The sequence below is a fragment of the Puma concolor genome, chromosome A1 (genome assembly GCF_028749965.1).
Source record: "Puma concolor isolate L17-30 chromosome A1, mPumCon1.1.hap2, whole genome shotgun sequence".
In the NCBI taxonomy this organism is placed as follows: domain Eukaryota; kingdom Metazoa; phylum Chordata; class Mammalia; order Carnivora; family Felidae; genus Puma; species Puma concolor.
The window spans coordinates 129,303,743-129,323,671 of NC_141667.1; the positions used below are offsets into that span (position 1 = coordinate 129,303,743).

The 19,929-nt window shown below is 38.6% G+C and overlaps 1 protein-coding gene across 2 annotated transcripts in view; it reads right to left on the minus strand.

The window, feature by feature from the left end:
• Nucleotides 1-6,549: 6,549 nt before the first annotated feature.
• Nucleotides 6,550-19,929, minus strand: part of DDX46 (DEAD-box helicase 46) — a 71,856-nt gene continuing 58,476 nt past the window's right edge. Inside the window, exons 19-23 of one of the 2 annotated variants that reach the window (XM_086703782.1) lie at nt 19,392-19,565; nt 17,560-17,778; nt 17,097-17,241; nt 9,579-9,652; nt 6,550-8,412 (exon numbers count right to left, since the gene is read on the minus strand). In XM_086703782.1, the coding sequence (XP_086559908.1) occupies nt 8,365-8,412; nt 9,579-9,652; nt 17,097-17,241; nt 17,560-17,778; nt 19,392-19,565 (660 nt within the window). In that variant the 3' untranslated portion in view covers nt 6,550-8,364. Of the gene's footprint in view, nt 8,413-9,578; nt 9,653-17,096; nt 17,242-17,559; nt 17,779-19,388; nt 19,566-19,929 lie in introns of both variants that reach the window. The other variant, XM_086703774.1, reaches the window with a different exon arrangement.

Genomic DNA, 19,929 nt, shown 5'->3' on the forward strand with positions numbered 1-19,929 from the left:
AAGACATTTTATTTAGTAGTGCAAAGAGACTAGAGGTGGTGCCTTTCCTTTTGGACTATGCAACGAAGACTCTTTGAGGAGGTAATTCTCTGCACGGAATTTTACCTTGAGCACAGTACTTGGCCAGGTGCTGTTGCCAGTAGTAAAGGAGGAAAATTTTCCTGGGTGAACACACAAACCAGGAGGAAAACCAAATATAATACATAAAACAGGCAAGCCCATTCATTTTCTAGCAGGCATAGTTATGTAACAAGATTCTAAATATTCTCATTACTTCTATAAAATACTAGAAAACAAAACTGATTACACAGGTATAATATCAGTATAATATACTGATTATATATTGCTCATACATAAAAAGGAAAATATGAAGGGTGCCTGGGTTGTTCAGTCAGTTAAACCTCTCCCACTTTTTTTTTAATTTTTTAAAATGTTTATTTGTTTTTTGGGGCGCCTGGGTGGCGCAGTCGGTTAAGCATCCGACTTCAGCCAGGTCACGATCTCACGGTCCGTGAGTTCGAGCCCCGCGTCAGGCTCTGGGCTGATGGCTCAGAGCCTGGAGCCTGTTTCCGATTCTGTGTCTCCCTCTCTCTCTGCCCCTCCCCCGTTCATGCTCTGTCTCTCTTTGTCCCAAAAATAAATAAATGTTAAAATGTTTATTTGTTTTTGAGAAAGAGCATGAGAGAGAGAAGTGGCCGAGAGAGAGAGGGAGACACAGAATCCAAAGCAGGCTCCAGGCTCTAAGCTGTCAGCACAGAGCCCCATGCAGGACTTGAACCACCAGCCGTGGGATCATGACCTGAGCTGAAGTCAGAGGATTAACCAACTAAGCCACCCAGGCACCCCAAACCTCCCACTCTTGATTTCAGCTCAGGTCTTGATCTCACTGTCAGAGTTCAAGCTCCGTGTTGGGTTCTGCGCTCCGGATAAAGCCTACTTAAAAAAAAAAAAAAAAAAAAAAAAAGTACACAGATTTGAGGACATATTAAGTAACTTTCCAGAAAACATTAGGCAAGTCTTCTCTACTCAAGTCCTCTTTTTTTACTTGAAGTGGAATTTCATAATGCATTGTAGCACTCCCATACCATATCATGACCATTCCAGATCCCTAATTACATTTTTGTGTGGAATGGCATTTGTACATAAAACCACTTAAAAAACAAACTTTCAGGGGGTGCCTGGGTGGCTCAGTTGGTTAAGTGTCTGACCCTCGATTTCCCCTTGGGCACCAGTCCCAGAGTCACGGGATCAAGCTTCACACGGAGTGTGGTGTGGAGCCTGCTTAAGATTCTGTCTGCCCCTCTCCCTGGATCCTACTCTCTCTTTAAAAAACAAAGAAACCAATCAAATTCTCATACAAAAAAGGTCAGATGATTTGCAGACCCAAAGGACAGATAGCTGGAATAACAGATGAAGTCATTCCTGGGTATCAATGCCTTTCTGCTACTTGTGTCCTATAGTACCTTGGGCAAGTCACTGCTCTTCTCAGAAGTTGCCATTTATGTGAAATGAAAACAATGTCCTCCTTACAGGGATAAGGAATGAACGTAGCTAATGGGTAAAGATAGATGTGGATTTATGTTTTTGTTTTTTTAACTTTTTGTGTTTTTTAAGAGAGACAGCGAGCCAGGGAGAGAAACAGAGGGGGAGAGAGAATCTTAACCAGGCTCCACACTCAGCTTGGAGCAAGATGTGGGACTCAATCCCACGACCCTGCAATCATATCCTAAGCTCAAATCAAGAGTCTGCCGTTTAACTGAGTGAGCCACTCAGGCACCCTGATAGATGTGGATTCAAATCCCAGGTCTGCCACTTATTAGCTGTATGACTCTGAACAAGCAACTAGTCAACTCAACATGTACTTACTGAATGCAAGGTCCTGGGGATATAGGACTAATATGGTCTCTGACCTCAGGGAGTTTACATTCTGGTGAGGCAGACGAAAATACAAGCAGATAATCAAAATATGTTAACTGCTGATCTGTCATTTTGAGAATCATCTCATCAGAAATTATGAGGTGCCGCAGTACACACAGATAAAACATGGTCCTGAACATAGAGGCTTTTTCAAGAGCAGAGCCGTTTATCATCACTTCACGTTCAAGAAAATCATACCTTTAAATGTCACACTCTTTAACTTATCTCCCAACATTTCTTCTTCAAAGTATATACCCTTGAAATACAATTTGGATGCAACCCAACATTCTTCATTCCTTCATTCAGCCTGACGCAGGGTAGGCCACATCATATAAACAAACCACCAACTTATAAGATTTTCGAATGATAAATGGTAGCTGTACACATACATAAGGAAAGCCATAAAAGGAGTATTTGTTTAGAGCTGGGAACTAGCTGCCTCTAGAGACCACTGAACTGGGGCAACAAGGGTTCCTAAATACTTTCACTTAAACTGAAAGATACACATAGAAAAATGAATCTCACTTCATAGATTTTAGTTTATCAGTAGCCATGGACTGTCCTTGCTAGCTATATGGCTTACAGCAGTATTCAAAGTAATAGCAATATTGAAAGAGAGCATAAGAAAACCCACACTGGGGCGCCTGGGTGGCGCAGTCGGTTAAGCGTCCGACTTCAGCCAGGTCACGATCTCGCGGTCCGTGAGTTCGAGCCCCGCGTCGGGCTCTGGGCTGATGGCTCAGAACCTGGAGCCTGTTTCCGATTCTGTGTCTCCCTCTCTCTCTCTGCCCCTCCCCCGTTCATGCTCTGTCTCTCTCTGTCCCAAAAATAAATAAACGTTGAAAAAAAAAAATTTAAAAAAAAAAAAAAAGAAAACCCACACTAATTCACCCATGTTAGACAATAGTACTAACATTTATTGGATGCTTACCATATGCCAGGCACTATCTTTGTATGTTTTAAATGTTCTATTTAGAGAGGAGTGCCTGGGTGGCTCAGTCAGTTAAGCGTCTATCTTCTGCTCAGGTCATGATCTCAGTTTGTGGGTTTGAGCCTGGCATCGGGCTCTCTCTTGACAGCTCAGAGCCTGGGTCCTGGAGCCTGCTTCAGATTCTATGCCTCCTCTCTCTCTGCCCCTCTCCCGCACGCATGTGCACACACACGCACGCACACACTTTCCCTCTCTCTCTAAAATAAACATTGTTTAAAAAACTTAAATGTTCTATTTCACCTCATGCTTACAACTCTAAGATAGGTATTTTCACATCCCATTTACATATGAAAAAGCAGACATTTTAAAACATTTAAGCAACCATGGCCAATGGCTGTTCAAGTACCCCCAATACAGTAAATTTATGTATAATTATGTCTATGTATAGTTGTACCAATATTGTAACCAGTATATTTAAACACAATATGTCATGAAACTTTTTTTTTAAGTTTATTATTTTTCATAGAGAGCCCTAGTGGAAGAGGGGCACAGAGAGAAGAAAAGGGAGAATCCCAAACAGGCTCCACATTGTTAGCACAGAGCCCGACATGGGGCTTGATCCCACAAGCCATGAGATCAAGACCCGAGCCAAAATCAAGAGTCAGATGCTCAAATGAATGAGCCACCCAGGTACCCCATGAAACAATATATTATAAAAGCTACTAAAATTTTTTTAAAGAAACACAAATAGCTTTAGTATTTTCTTCCTGCTTTCCAAATACATGTCCCACTTTGGAGATTGGAGTGAAAATCCAAGAGCAAAACCAAGTGAAGATTTTCAGTAGTTTTCAAACTTGAATGTGTATCACAGAATCCTACCACCCCAGACACACTTAAATAGCAGCACTAGACCCCTAAATACTTAGAACTTGTGCTCTTTTTGAAGCTCCCAGGCATTCACTCACCTGCTCTTTCATTGAGCTTTCCAAACTGGAGACTTGGGCCCTGGGCTGGCTTAGGGGATAGGGAAGACTCATTTTGCAAAAGTCTACAATACAGTTCTGGGAGTCTCAGCTCACAGAAGACTCTCTCAGGCAAAGGCAAGGAGAGAAAATGCTGCCTTCAAGTATTCTGGACTTGCTGGACCCCCATAGCTGAGAGCCTGCTAGGAATTCAGAAATAAAGGCCATGGACACTTTAATATGCAAGGCTGCTAAAAAGTGCCTGGAGTTGACAAGCTGCTAAAAACCCATCTATTATTAAGTGCCAAGTTAAAATGATATGCTTCTTCTGTGGACAAAGAGCCATTTTTCCATAGTGAATCTTCACATAGTCTTTTTTCCATAATAGGCAAAATTGAAAAGAGTCTAATATTCAAAACATGGACTATCAGTTATCCACATATTAAAAATGTTTAGGAACTTCCTCCTTCTGAAACTCTAGCTTTTACAGTAGTCCTCATAATATCTCAGAGAGTGAGCTCCAGTTCCCTAAAGGGGTTAAAACTTTTATTATTTTTTCTTTCAAATTCACCCCCCTCCCCCACCAAGGTTAATGCAAAATTAGAATTTCTTTTTAAAGGATACAGCTTCAAAATCATGAAGTCCTATAACCTGAAGCCATATTTGGAAGAGAATAAGGTCAAGAAAAATAATCAAAAGTAAATTCCTCAGGGCGCCTGGCTGGCTCAGTCAGTGGAGCATGCAACTCTTGATCTAAGAACTGTGAGTTCAAGCTCCGCATTGGGTGTAGATTACTTAAAAATCAAATCTTTAAAAAAAAAAAAAAAAAGGAAATTCCTTGTCAGTCATGTGATTTGATAGTATGCACTTACCTATACATCCAGCTAAGCCAGAAGGTACTTTAAAAGTGAGACCACTGATATTGTAGGGATTTTGCAAGAAAAAGTTTGTTTACAATTTTTCTTCACATTTCTACCTCAATTCCTGCCTGAGGAAATTTAAGATGATATGGGGCAAGACAGGGAGGAGGGGAAGACCTTCAAATACCTGCAATTGGTAACACTAGAAAATCTTTACCTAGTGAGGGAACTGTACCATCTTTAGCTCTGGAGAGCTCACCTAAGAACAGAACATATGGAAAATATTAAGATGATGATTATACTCCCAAGCTAAACGTCCAACTCCAGTGAGATTTTATTAAGGTTTTCTGATGATTTCATCACCTAAACTGAATAAAAAGCTAAGACATCCCCTCTACTCCTCCACATATATTCACTCTCTTTCTCTTTATATTTACACATTCATCTCTTTTTTTAAGGTTTTTTTTTTTTAATTTTATATTTGAGAGAGAAACAGGGTACAATGCAAATGGGGGGGGAGGGGCAAAGAGACGGAGAAAGAATCTGAAGCAGGCTCCAGGCTCCGAGCTGTCAGCACAGAGCCTGATGCGGAGCTTGAACTCATGAGCAGTGAGATAAGGACCAGAGCCAAAGTCTGACGAGCGCTTAACTGACTGACCCACCCAGGTGCCCCAACACACTCATCTTTTTTAAAGCTTAACTTCAGCTTTTCAATGCCAGAAGCAGAAGGCATGAGAAAATGCCAGTAGATTCCAATTCTGACATAAAACTATGTACCAAACTGTGAAGAAATGGGAGCTCCAGATTCAAATCTAAGAGGAAGCATAAGATCTCAAGGATCACACTGGGCTAAGCTACTTACAATTCTTGCCTGCTACAAGAGCTTATTAGCATACAGGAGCACCTGGGTGGCTCACCTGAGCGTCCCAACTTCAGCTCAGGTCATGATCTCAGGGTTTCTGAGTTTGAGCCCCACACTGGGCTCGCTGCAGTCAGTCTGTCAGTGCAGAGCCCACGTTGGATCCTCTGTCCACCCCCCCTCCCTGGCCCCTGCCCCTCCCACAGTTGCATTCTCTCAAAAGTAAACAAACATTATAAAAAACCTTATTAGCATCCACCATCTATAAAGTGCTAAAAACAGTAATAATTTTACAAAACGAAGTGTAGTTTTTTACCCTAGAATTCAATTACCATTTTCCCCCTAGCTCCTAACTTAAGCATTATTTTCTCTGTCACTAAAGGACCTTAGCTGATGGTTTTATAAAGGAAAGGAGGGCACACAGGGAAAAGAGTTCACACTCAGCTAAGTTACAACTCTGGAGGCTTGGTTTTCTAGCTTGTGATTCTTCAGGCGCTGATATACTATTTAGAAGCAGATCCCATAGCTGGCTTTATGGGATTTATATGTCCCAGGTACTCAAAAGCTGGTTCTGCTCAAACAAAAACCTCCTCCCATGTAGGGGTTGCCTGCCTCAAAAGAAGGATTGCAGTCTCCGGCGCACTGTGACTGCCAGCTGAACACCATTTGTACACCAACAAGGCTGGTAAGACAGGCTATATCGAACAATAAGCTTTCTAAACAGACTTGGAGACAACTTAACCATCATTGTTTCATTCCATACTTCCATTTGGTAAAAGCGAGTGTCACTGTGGCAAAATGCCAACTGCGACATGAACTATCATTTCACCTATACCCTATGTGTCTTATGCCAAATACAAACACAATCTAAGAGTAAGAGACTTCTTCAGAAAGGTATTTTTGGATAGAACTGTGTATTTTGGGTAGTGAGTTGCTAGGTACAGAGAGTATAATACTTCTCTCACATGCCTACCAATGTAAACAAAATTAGAAAAACAGCATAAAACATCTCAGCAGAGATAATTTTAGGAAAGTGCAAGTTAAATTAACTTTATTTTATAAGGAATTTAGAAAACATGAGCAAATATTGATATTGCAGTTAAAAAAACAAATTAGTCTATACATCATTCAAATTTTAAAAATCAAAGAGTCAGTGTGACACTAAAACTGTAATAACAGAGAAATGGGTTTCACTTCAGGACAATATACTATCAGTGGTTTGTTACAACTAGATATACAAACATAAAGGTAGTAATGCTACAACAATGTAAAACTCTGAATCTCAAAGTGATCCAGCAGCCTGAAGGGAGCACCAATTGTCACCAATGTGAGAATGCCACATATTCTATCAAAAGAAACACACTATCACTAGGTAATCAAAATAAGCAAATAAATAAACTGAGGGGAAAAAAGGAGCCCAAGATGCCTGCATTTTAGAGTAAATGGTTTATTTGATTCTCTTGTTACATGTGTTTTGTCTGTTTTTTTCTTCTCAGAAAGAAAGGTAGATATGCAAGGGACCCAAGAATATTTCCCAGTTATATCTATGTTAATTTTTCAGTAAGAAAAAACTTTATATTGAAGAAATAATGATTGATACTTCTTCTCATTTTAACCAGTTAACATACTATTAAAAATGATTTGTTTTAGTATGCTTTGATTTTTTTTTTTCTTTTTTAAAAACTCTAAGAATATTCAGAAACTTCGCTGTCTCTTCGTTTAAGAAATATAGCTATCTATTTAATTCCTGGAATTTTTTTTTTTTTCAAGAAGTGACAACAATACAAAGTTCTAATATACCAGGAGTCTTGAAAAGAATATTGTGTGATCCAATTATAACAATTTAAATTAGAATGTTCAGGAAATATATGAGGGGTCAAAAATAAAATTTATGACTTCTTGTGAACTATTTTTCACTGAGAGATGCTTAAATCTAAGTCTATAACACAGGTACCATCATGCTTGAAAATTTTTAAGGAAGAAAATTCACAACCTTTTCAACAACCTTGAAGAAAATGTGGATTAAAATTAGTAGCATGTTTATATGTACAAATGTATAAACAAACACTTTCGGGGGGAAAAGGAAACAATATTTATAGGCTACAAATCACTTTCTTTTAAGGAAGATTAAAAAAGAGTTAGTAGCTAGTCATAGAACTGGAAGCTGTGAGGAGAACTTAAAAGTGATAAATACTAAAACTCTTTGCAGTGTAAAGAAATGCAAAAAACTCTTATACTACAAATCTTTAATTTTACAAAACTGAAAAGCAGTCCAACTATTGCATTTATGATGATAAAAACTGAAACAAAAACTCTGAAACATTTTGTAAAAATTCTATTATAACATTCTTAAATCCAGTTCATACTGTTCCAATGAATCAAGTAAGATTTAAGCTCGGGCGGGGGGGGGGGGGGGGGGGCGGGACACAAAATATTAGAGAATTTTACCTTTTCTGAGGAGATCACAATTTCATTTCAAAAGGATATGGTGAGTAGGCCCCTAGTGACTTGTGTACTTTATTACCGGTGATAGAAAGTCCAAATATTTCCATTTTTTTAAACTTCTGGAATTTTATCCAGACTTTTAAAATATTGGTATTTAAACTTTACATTAAAGGGCATCATACTCTGAAAACAGGCCTGCTTTAAATATAGTTTGATAATTCTGGTGGTACTTACTGAAAGAAGATTTCTTTAGCAAATACTGGTTTCATGTATTTAAAAAAATCAGCAAGACAGAATTTTAAAAATCTTAATTTACAATACATTGTAAACTGCAGACAACTGCCACATGTATCACAGACCAGCACAGGTAAAAAGTTTTTTCGAAATATTTTATAAGACTTTGTATCTTCCTTTATTTGTTGGTTGGTATGAATTTTGCTACAAAAGAAAACAAAATATACAGGGTCAGAAAGAGCAAAGGATAAAAAAAAAGAAAAAGAAACAGGTCAAAAAAATTTCCTTCACAAACTTACAAAATTATCAGATATTTAGAACAGAAATTATTAATATTCTTATACTGAGGAAGAAAATAACTCTTCAATAACTAATCATTTGTCTGTGTTCACTGCTCTTTGACAACTGTTTTGAACCAACTTAATGGTGGTGGCATCAAGGTTCTTTTTCTATCACTCCTTGGTGAAATAGTCTTAAAAGCATTTGATTTAAAGGTTGTTTTCCTTCTTTCCTCTTGTTTTATGTATCTTCTACTCTTTAAACTTTTTATTCCCCTAAAGAAAGTTCTGTAAGGGGAATTTTAGAAAAGCTCCCAAAAACACATTCAAAGAAAAAGGATAAAGCTTCCGGTCAAAGGGCCCTTGCCCAATGTACACGTTATAGGGAGTTTATAAGCTTCAACTGGCACTACAACACAGGGATGTGTTTGCCTCTTTTGGGAAGGTGGTCCATAAAAGGATGCCTTTTACAAGGCATAACTACTTTGGAAAATTATTTAGCAACACTTAAAGCTAAACTACACAACACTATAATCAGCAATTCTACTCCAAGTTATATACCCAAGAGAAAAGTATACTACTATGTACAAAAGAGACATGAAAGAATGTTCACAGAAGTTATCCCTAACAACAAACAAGTAAATAACCTCAAAGTCCAATATATAAATTGTGGGTATATTCACAAATTAAATACCACATAGCCATGAAAGGGAATGAATTACTGCTGCATGCAACAACATGGATTTCCTCAAAGTAATGATGAGTGGAAAGAAATTGGATACAAAAATGTACACAGCAGTTGATCCCATTTATATAGAGTTCAAATATAGGCGCAACTAATCTATCATGGTGAAAGTCAGAATACTGTTATGTTTGGGGGAGAGGGATAGTGACAGGAGGAGTATGCAGGGGGCTTCTGGAATGTTGGCATTGTACTGTGTTTCTTGATCTGGATAGTGATCGTATCAATATGCTTCCTTTGTGAAAATTCATCAAACTTTATGTTTATAATTTGTGTGCTTTTTTTTTCTGTATTCATACAATAGTTCAATAAAATGTTTATTTGAACAAGTCCTTGAGGTTTTCACTCACCAGCCGGATCAGTTCTTCTTTTATAAGTCTGGTGATTTCTGCCTTTGCTTTCTGCACAGCCAGTTCATTGGCACCTGGTAATAAGTGGAAAACATTATTCATGTTACTAGAATTACACTAGATGTTTATCCATGTCATGGAGATCCAGTAGGAAATACTGTAAGTGACTTTCAGAAACATTGTACTGCTTGCCAAGATAGTCTTTCAATACCTGGGGGAAGGTCATCCAATTTATACAATGGCTGCTTATTATTCAGATCACTTTTAGAGTTTCAAATGTAACCACTGGGATCACATTGCAAGTAGTGTTAAGAGTTCTTGCTATGATTAAAAAGAGCAGAGAAGGGGCGCCTGGTGGCTCAGTCGGTTAAGCCTCCGACTTCGGCTCAGGTCATGATCTCATGGTTTACAGGTTGGAGCCCCATGTCAGGCTCTGTGCTGACAGCTCAGAGCCTGGAGCTGGCTTCGGATTCTGTGTCTCCCTCTTTCTCTGCCCCTCCCTCCTCACGCTCTGTCTCTCCCTCAAAAATAAATAAATACCAAAAAAAATTTTTTTTAATAATACATAAATAAAAATAAAAAGGGCAAAGAAAAGATGATTAGCAGTTTGTCCAAAAGAGACAAACTTTTTTTTTTTTTTTTTTAAAGTCAGAGGGGTGCCTGGGTGGCTCAGTCTGTTGAGCGTCCAACTTCAGCTCAGGTCATGATCTCGCAGTTCATGAGTTCAAGCCCCGTGCTGGGCTCTGTGCTGACAGCTCAGAGCCTGGAGCCTGCTTCAGATTCTGTGTTTCCCTCTCTCTACCCCTTCCCCGCTCATGCTCTGTCTCTGTCTCTCAAAAATGAATAAACATTAAAAAAAAATGTTTTTTTTTTTTTTTAAAGTCAGAGAAACAAAATCTCCATGGTTTATTTATTTAACAAACACTTAATGGGCACTTATTATATTCCTTGGCGGAGGACTGGCCACATTGAAGGAGAAGTGATGACATGGATTATTTTGCAAAGGGAATCACATGGGCAATGATATAGATTAAGAAAGGCATGCTTAATTACTGAAGAGTAAGAAGTACAGTACAATTGGAAAAGAGTGTAAAAGAACACAGCAACATAGCCAAGAGGATGAGGCAATCTGGAGACACTCATTCATATAGTTACTTCAATTCAAGAAATATTAAGCAACTGCCACGTATGATATAGCGTGAGAGATACATTATATAAAGAACTCATTCATGCTCTTCATGAACTTGTAGACTATTAGAAAAACAAACTTGTAGAGACAGTACAACAGAACAAGAAGGTCGGAAATACTCTCATCAGAATGACTTCTAAATATCACTCCTTACAAAAACCTTTCCCTCACTTCTCTAAGCAGAGTTAAGTGGTTAAGAGTTGAGGAGCAAATAAAGTACGAAATAGTAAACAAGATACTGAATTCAAGGAAAAACAGGTATTATCAGCAGTGACTGGATGAAATTCAATTTTGAGGATTGCTGTAGGTGAGGTGCTCATGTGACATCTTATTGCAAGTGTCAATAAGGCCAGTGGAAATATGGATGAGAAGTAAAGGAGAGACAGAGACGAGAGAGCCATCAAAGGTAGTATTAAGGGATCTGCAGCCAAGGGACAATGCCAGGGAACAAGTAAATCTAGATAGGTAGCACAGTGCAAAACGATAAAAATGAAAGAGTTGGGCCAGGGGCACCTTGGTGGCTCAGTGGGTTAAGCATCTGACTTAGGCTCAGGTCATGATCTCACGGTTTGTGAGTTCAAGCCCCACGTCAGACTCCATGCTGACAGTTTGGAGCCTGGAGCCTGTTTTGGATTCTGTGTCTCCCCCTCTCTCTGTCCCTTCCCTGCTAGCACTCCCTTTCTCAAAAATAAACATTAAAAACATTTTTAATAAAAAAAAAAGAGCTAGACCAAAGAAATAGATGAGAAATTAAGAACTAGGAGTGAAATATTAAAGAATACAAGGAGAACTAGGGTTGCAATGTAGAGGACTATATGTTTATCATTCTATGTAAGAAAAACAGTTTTCTGGGGCGCCTGGATGCTATAGGTTAAGCGTCCAACCCTTGATATGGGCTCAGGTTGTGATCTCATGGTGGAGGGATCAAGCCCCACATCGGGCTCTGCACTGGACTCCAGGGCGAATGTGGAATCTGCTTGGGATTCTCTCTTCCTCTGTGCCCCTTGCCTGCTCACATGTGTGCACGCACGCACTCTTTCAAAATCAACATTAAAAAAGAAAAAAGAAAACCAAATGAGGAAACAGTTCCCTTATTAGATGGCAATGATCTTTTTTTTTTTTAAATGTTTATTTATTTTGTGGAGAGAGGTTGGCGGGGGGGGGGGGGGCAGAAAGAGAGAGGGAGACAGAACATCTGAAGCAGGCTTTATGCTGAAAGCAGAGAGACCAATGTGGGCTCAAACTCATGAACCATGAGATCATGACCTGAGTCAAACTCAGATGGCTAACCAACTGAGCCACCCAGGTGTTCCATGAAAGACCTTTTTGACCCCAGAGAGAGCACAGGGAAGAGGTCAGGCGGCTGAGGAAGAAAAGGAAGGGGAGGAAGAGAGGAGAAGAAAGAAGAAGAGGAGAAGCAAGAAGAAACAGGTTAACAACACGAAGGAAAGAGCCAGGAGTATGGCTGTGAAGTCACAGCAACATATCTAATCTAAATCCTACACCTTCACCAGCCAGCAACCACAATTTTTTTTTTTTTTTTTTTTTTTTTTTTGAGAGACAGAGAGAGTGTGACCAGGGGAAGGGCAGAGAAAGAGGGACAATCTCAGGCAGGCTCTGCTGTTAGCGCAGAGCCCGATGTGGGGCTTCAAATCACAAACGGTGAGATCATGACCTGAGCCGAAGTTAAGAGTTGGAAACTTAACTAACTGAGCCACCCAGGTGTCCCAGCAACCACACATTTTAAAGCTGTGGGTGCTTGAAAAGAAGAGAGGTGGATGAAAGTGAACAAAAGGGTAGAATCAAGAGTGAAGCCAGACTGAAAATTACAATAAAATGAAATTCAGGAGGAATGTATGCTACTTGACATGGTTAGTGTGAAGCTTGTTGATAGTCTATGCTGTTTTAAAAAGAAAGAAAATGACACGATCACCTAAATCCAAGAAGAGTAATTTCCCTCTTTTTGTTAGAGCCTGACCATTTTGACCAGTTTAAAGTTTTGACTTACAAAGCTTCTTTAGGTAATAGGTTACACATGTTTATAAGCTGCCATGGAAAAGAGGCATTTCCTTTCATTGGTCCTAAAACAACCCTGGCTGCTTTTAAGGGATTCTCCACTAGTAAAAAGAGAGGGTCACAAAACCGGCTATAAATTATACAGGATGGCTAGGCACATAAGTCCTTCCTGTTCTCCTTCCCACTGCCTAGTGGGAGGCCTGGAACTGCTGAGCCACACAGAGCCCCAAGGAGCCAGGCAGTATGGTCCCTCCAATTACAGAACTAGAAACAGATGACACTAGGCTCCTTCCAACACCTGTTATCATCCTATTAGAGTTCAGTTGATTTGGCTGGAGTTTCAAAAACTAAAATATCCTTTAAAAAACTAATCATCTATGAAAATCTCAAACCTTTGGATCATTTTAATAACTAATATCGAGCTCTTAACACCACTATGGCTCTAGAATCCTAAAGATTCATTTTTGATAAGATTATCTTTTTTACAGAGAAAAAGAAGCTAGGTTAGATAATAAAAATTAGATGTTACTTCCTAAGTATAAGATGACAGTGGGGGGAAATGCCTAGAACCATTCTAGGTGGATAGAAAAGTCAAGAAGCTGTGGGCTTCTCACTTCACTTGGCAGTAGAGAAGGTATGTTCTGATAAAGTTACATGTGAAATGAATCTTGATATATAAATTATGCTAAACAAACATAATTACCTTTTAATTAAAAAAAATTACATAGAGGATCCTTTTTCAAAACAGTCATATGTCTGATTTACCTCTTTATAAGGCAGGCATTTAAAAGTATTGATTTTGCTTTAAATGACACCCATGATATTCAAGCTTAGAATAAAAGGCTAATTCCATGTATACCAAAAATTTTATCATCAGATTCCACTGGAGGACACTGTGTCTCCATCCCGTATGGCCTAATGAATACTGTGGTAGGAGACCCGTCCAGTTCCAAGTGCAGAAAGATGTCAGCACCCCCATATTACTACACAAATAAGGAAGAGTGTCACATGATTTGCAAACACACAGTCACTGGCAGACCAAAAGTCTTTCAGGATACATAAAAGGATGCCATCTAAAACCTGACTTAATTGAAGTCACAATCACAAACAAAAAAATGCAATTTTTTCACCTTTGCCACAATTTATCATTAACTTTAACAAGTCCGAGGGGCGCCTGGGTGACTCAGTCGGTTAAGCATCCGACTTCGGCTCAGGTCATGATCTCATGGTTCGTGGGTTGGAGCCCTGTGCCAAGCTCTGTGCTGACAGGTCTGAGTGTGCAGTCTGGAGCCTGGTTAGGATTCTGTGTTTCCCTCTCTCTTGCTCCTCCCCCACTTGCACTCTTTCTCTTTCTCTCTCGGGACACCTGGGTGGCTCAGTTGGTTAAAGTGTCTAACTTCGGCTCAGGTCATGATCTCAGCATTCCTGAGTTCTAGCTCCACATCGGGCTTTCTACTGTCAGTGCAGAGCCCACTTCTGATCCTGTCTTCTTTCTCTGCCACTCCCCTGCCCTCAAAAATAAATAAACATTAAAAAAAAAAGTCCAAAAGTGAGAGTGCAGCAGTGAAAATGGCAGAAGCTGGAACTCCAAAAGCCTGTCCTTCCACAAAAAGTGAATAAACTTGAAAAAACTTGAAATCAATTGTATCAGAACTTTGGAAACTAAGCAAAAGTTTACAGGGACCAGGCAATCCCTTACTAAAGGAAAAAAAAAAAAAAAAAGATCAGCAGAATCGTGGCAATAGCACTTTTCAGTGCTTTTACTTACTCTGACCCCATCTCATACCTCTGGCCAGGAAACAATTTCTACTTAGGGTAGATGGGATACACACTGCACATGTGTTTCTGTTCTTGTGGTCTTTATGCTAAGATGCCACAGAAAAACAACTGAGGTCACCAATTCAAAGGAAAGTGACTAAACAGGCACAGCACTAATTAACTTTCAGTCACATTTGTAGAATTCTTTGTTTCGGCCAGGAAAGAATCAAATCCTAATATATAAGTAAATCATCTGTACATTAAATTCAGTAAAGAACTTACCTAAAATTATAAAGTCTTCACAAAACCAAAGAAATGGCAAAATATAACAAGAACAAACTAGTGACAAACCTTATTTACAATATACTTGCAGTGGATCTAAATACCTTCCATTGATCTTTCCAACAACAAACTTGAGAGCTGAGCTATCCATTATAGTACGTACCAGCCATGTATGTGGCTATTTACATTTTATATAAACCTGGCTGGCTCAGTAGGTAGAGCGTCTGACTCTTGATATCAGGGTCATTAGTTTGGGCCTCATGCTGGGCATAGAGATTACTAAAAAACTAAATTAAAAAAAAAAAATCAAACATGAATTCCTTTAAAAGTTTTTAATAAAAATTAAGTAAAATTTACAAATTTCAGTCACACTGGCCACATTTCAAGCACTCCATACTCATCACAGAGAGTTCTATCAGACAGTACAGCTTTTTTTGTTTTTAATTTTTTTTTAATGTTTATTTATTTTTGAGACAGAGACAGAGTGTGAACAGGGGAGGGGCAGAGAGAGATGGAGACACAAAATCTGAAACAGGCTCCAGGCTCTGAGCTGTCAGCACAGAGCCCGATCCGGGGCTCAAACCCACGAACCGTGAGATCATAACCTGAGTCGAAGTCAGACCCTTAACCGACTGAGCCACCCAGGTGCCCCCAGACAGTACAGCTTTAAAGAAATCAAATAGAGAATAAGCCTGTCAAATAATACTTGTACCATGAAGACAAGTGGCTATAGGGCTTAATCAGATGCATAACTCAGAAAATTTATTAAGTGTTTACCATGTGCTCTGAGAATAGAGCAGATGACAAAGTCATTACATTCACAGAACTCTAGTAGGGGAGACACAAACAAGTAAAAACATACGACAATTTCCATGTGAGGAGTACTGTGAATAAAAACAACAGGTAAAGAGCTACAGAGGGGAGAAGTGGGATGAGGTAAGGCTTCTTCGTCAGAAGGGACATGCATGCCTCAAAGTACCAGAGTGGTGCCTGAGATTATACACCGTGTGGGAGAGCGGCTCCTCTGCAGCCATCAAAGCCATGTAAAGCACAAGGTACACAGACTTTCAGCTTACACAACACCTGGAATAAACCTCTCCACAGCTCCAACAAGAGTATTCAACAAATATTTAGTTCATTAAATAGATGAAGTGGATCTGCCTTGTCTATACTTATAAGTCTGTCACAAAGATGTTCAGATTAAATATAAATGAAGGGAAACAAGTTGTCCTAGTATGCAGTGGAGTAATATATTAGAGGAAAAAATCAAAATGGAAACTATGTTTTGAACTCACTCATGAATGTATGAAATAAAGTTTAAAAGCAAATCTGACTGCTCTGAGATAATGCATTACTTACATACTTTGTGTTATGGTATTAACTGTCCTCTTCTAATTTTTTTAAAGATATGCAAAAACTTCTACAGGCATAATTTCAGAGGGAACATTTGCTTGAATAAACATTCATTAAGTAGACTAATATATGGATTTACTTTCTAACCTAAACTCTGCCCAGGAATGTTCTACTTTATTAGAAGTATGAACAGAGCAGTCCTTAAAATATTTGTTTTCTTTTAGAGTGATTTTCAAATCTGACCGAATCGTCAAAAATGAAAGAGCTCCAAACACAGATCAGTCACCTTTCTGTATGTAATGTATTTAGTGTTTTTTAATGTTTATTTATTCTGAGAAAGATAGAATGTGCATGAGCAGAGAAGAGGCAGAGAGAGGAAAACAGAGGATTGGAAGCAGGCTCCATGCTGTCATTGCAGAGCCCAATGTGGGGCTCAAACTCACGATCCATGAGATCATCACCTGAGCCGAACTGAGCCAAAGTCAGAGGCTTAACAAGCCACCCAGGCACCCCTTTATGTACTGAATTTTTAAATAAAGACCTTAAATGATATATGAAACTATGTTTTCTTTTTTTTTTAATGTTTTTATTAATTTATTTTGGGGAGAAAAAGAGAGAGAGACAAAGAAACAAGCTGAAGAGGGGGGGAGAGAGAGAGAATCCTGAGCAGGCTCCACATGGTTAGCACAGAGCTGGATGTTGGGCTTGAACTCACAAACCACGAAATTACAACCAAAATCAAGAAGAGCTAGACGCTTAACCGACTGAGCCACCCAGGTGCCCTGAAATTATTTTTTTCTATAGGTATTCCTTATTTTTATCTTCTTTAGAACTGACCTAACATTCTCTCTGTGCCCTTACATCTATAATCCACTCTGACCTAACTCAAGACTGAAATTTCAAGAACCAAAGATACATACTTTCAATTGCCAAGTAAATTTTCCGCTCTCCTTCCTTAGGTTCTTTGCCAGGTGGGAAATATGTTCCTCTGATTGTAATTGCGGCTTCAGAATATTCACTGATTCTCTGCAGAGCTTCCTTAGAGGTAACTTTCCACCTAGCAGTCTAAGAAAGAAAAGGTGGGGGGAAAAATCACAACAGGATAAAAACCTGGTGTACTGACAAAGAATAGGTTGGCTAAATAATATTAAGGTCAATATTAAGATTATAATTAACTCCTTCACATCAATTCATTTAGATCCTAATGTACCTAGAATATGTTCATAAAAATAAAATTTCTACTGTTGTCTCCCTCCCTCATCAAGATAAAAAAGTAAAGTAGCTATTAAAACGTTCAAGGGTTTTAAACAAGGTATTTTTGCTCCTTAAGAAGCAAGAAATTTTACTCCGCAATTTATAAACAATGTTTAAACTGTTACTTGCCTGTGGGAAGTCATTGATCTCTAATTCTTCTTCATATCTTTTAAAGGATTCATTCTGTCCACCATCTTGCCTCTCCTCTTCTTGTTTCTCCAAAGGCACATAATTGAGCTTAGCATTGATCTTTTCAGCAAGTTGCTCTGCAATGGTTTTTGCAGACACAGTGGGAGCCAGGATGGTGCCGCCTCTGAGAATTGCATTGGTGGCCTGTTGCATCACATCCTGCAGTAAAAGAAGACCTACAGTCAAATCTCAAATGAGGGCAGAGACAAGATCTGGGATCCTACCACAAATTTTTCTCTGAAAAGCCACTAACTAATCTTTCTTTTCCTTTTCCCGTTCTCTTTTTTCTTTTTTCTTTCTTCCTTCCTTCCTTCTTCTCTCCCCTCCTTCCTTCCTTCCTTCCTTCCTTCCTTCCTTCCTTCCTTCCTTCCTTCCTTTCTCTCTCTCTCTCTCTCTCTCTCTTTCTTTAAGTAGGCTCTACACATAGCAAGGAGTCCAACACAGGGCTTCAATTCATGACCCCAAGATCAAGAGCCGGACACTTAACCGACTGAGCCACACAGGTGTCTCCAGAAGCATGTTTCTAATGCAGAGTCCTACTCATGTGCAATTAACAGCACATATTTATAACCAATAGTTTAATATATCTATATCCCTTATTTTCATGAAAAAAAATAAAGAACATTCAACTCTTTATTAAAAATTCTACTGGATCATAGAGAATTATGTAACTGTTGATATCAAATATAGTACAATATTCTAAAATCATTTACATATTTTGTGGCTCCTAAGATATTCCTCTAAATTAGAATCTTTGTCTACTACCACCACTGAGCTCCTTCCTGCCATCACAGCAAACCCAAAATTCAATAAATTATAGTAAGTGATTTTATTTTACACTTAAATCTTTTTAATTTGAACCTAATTTTACTATGTGTCTAATGTGGACAGAATTCTGTGGGTAATACATGACTCATACCTCACACTTTTCTAACAGTAAGAAGGTGTAGCTATTTGGTTTCAGCAGTAATGAGTTATTAGCAGTAAGAATTCCAGAGGATATTAGATTAGGTGCTACAACCCCTGTTTTCAGAGGAAGTACAGGCTTCAGTGTAGTAGACATTTCATGGTAACTCACTGGCTCAACAAAACAAATACAGAAACCTGAGGCTGTAAGCCTTGATCCTGGCTGCCTCACTGAGTCGGTCCACTAGCCTCCCTCTGGCTTGGTCCTCCCAACTTACAGGGTGCTACAGTCCTGAACCGATCCACCTGCTGGACAGAGGGCCCTGCTGATCCAAAACCTCAAAATCTTCAAAACAGTTTTATAATTAACAGACTATTCTTTGGGAATACTATGAAAATTTACTCTTAATTAAAAATTAATAATTTTTAAAAATTAATAAAAAAGCCCCCAAGAGAAAGATGGCATGTAAAATATTTAACACATTTTCCAGTTTTAAGCTCATGTTATTATGAGTTATGTAACTACGTATTTATATTTCCAAGGAATTGTTTGTGTGCCCAACACCCCACCCAATAAAAGTGGATCAAGAAATAAAAAGTGAGTTATTTCTGTAACATTTTGGTAAGATCAATCGGAATATTACTTTAGAAAAACTATCTACAGCTAACATGCTTCAGTTAGGGCTTTCAAAATAGGCATTAAGACCTCAGTTAACCATACTAGAGGAATCATCCAAATGCAATATTTAAATAATTCTGTATTTAGATTAATGTTAAATTCCCACTAACTCAATGTCTAGGACAATCTGTTCACTGGTGCTGACATAAAAAGTACTCAGTAAAACTCGGAACAAATTACTTAATACCTGAGACTCAATGCCCAAATTCTTCTGAGCATTGATTCTAAGAGCCAGTCTCTTAGCTATTTCTAATTTCTCAGCATTTCCCGCAGTTGGAGCAGGAACACTAGATGTTCCAGGAGCAGCCATATCTTTTACTCTCTTCTTTGAATTAAACATACTTTCAATTTGTTCATCAATCTAAATAAAAAAAAAGGGATTAATAAAAATTAGATTAAAAATGCAAATTCAGATAGATCTACAGAAAATAATAAAGAATATTTCCATCAAATGACTAGAATAAGACAGTTGTATTTATGTTAATTCAACCACACAGATCAACAGGAAAATATATCAGCTATTTGTTAAGAGTGGCATATTTCATTTTAAAAATTCAGTTATCTATGGGAGGAAAAAAAAAAAAACAAAATAGAATGGGAAAGGGAGGAGAGGGGAGGGCAAGGAAAGAAAACAGAAATACAACACTATGTGAACCAGTTAAGCAGACTCCCAAGCGGTCCAGAAAATACATCCTAGTTCAGCAAGTGAGAAACATGTGGTGTCA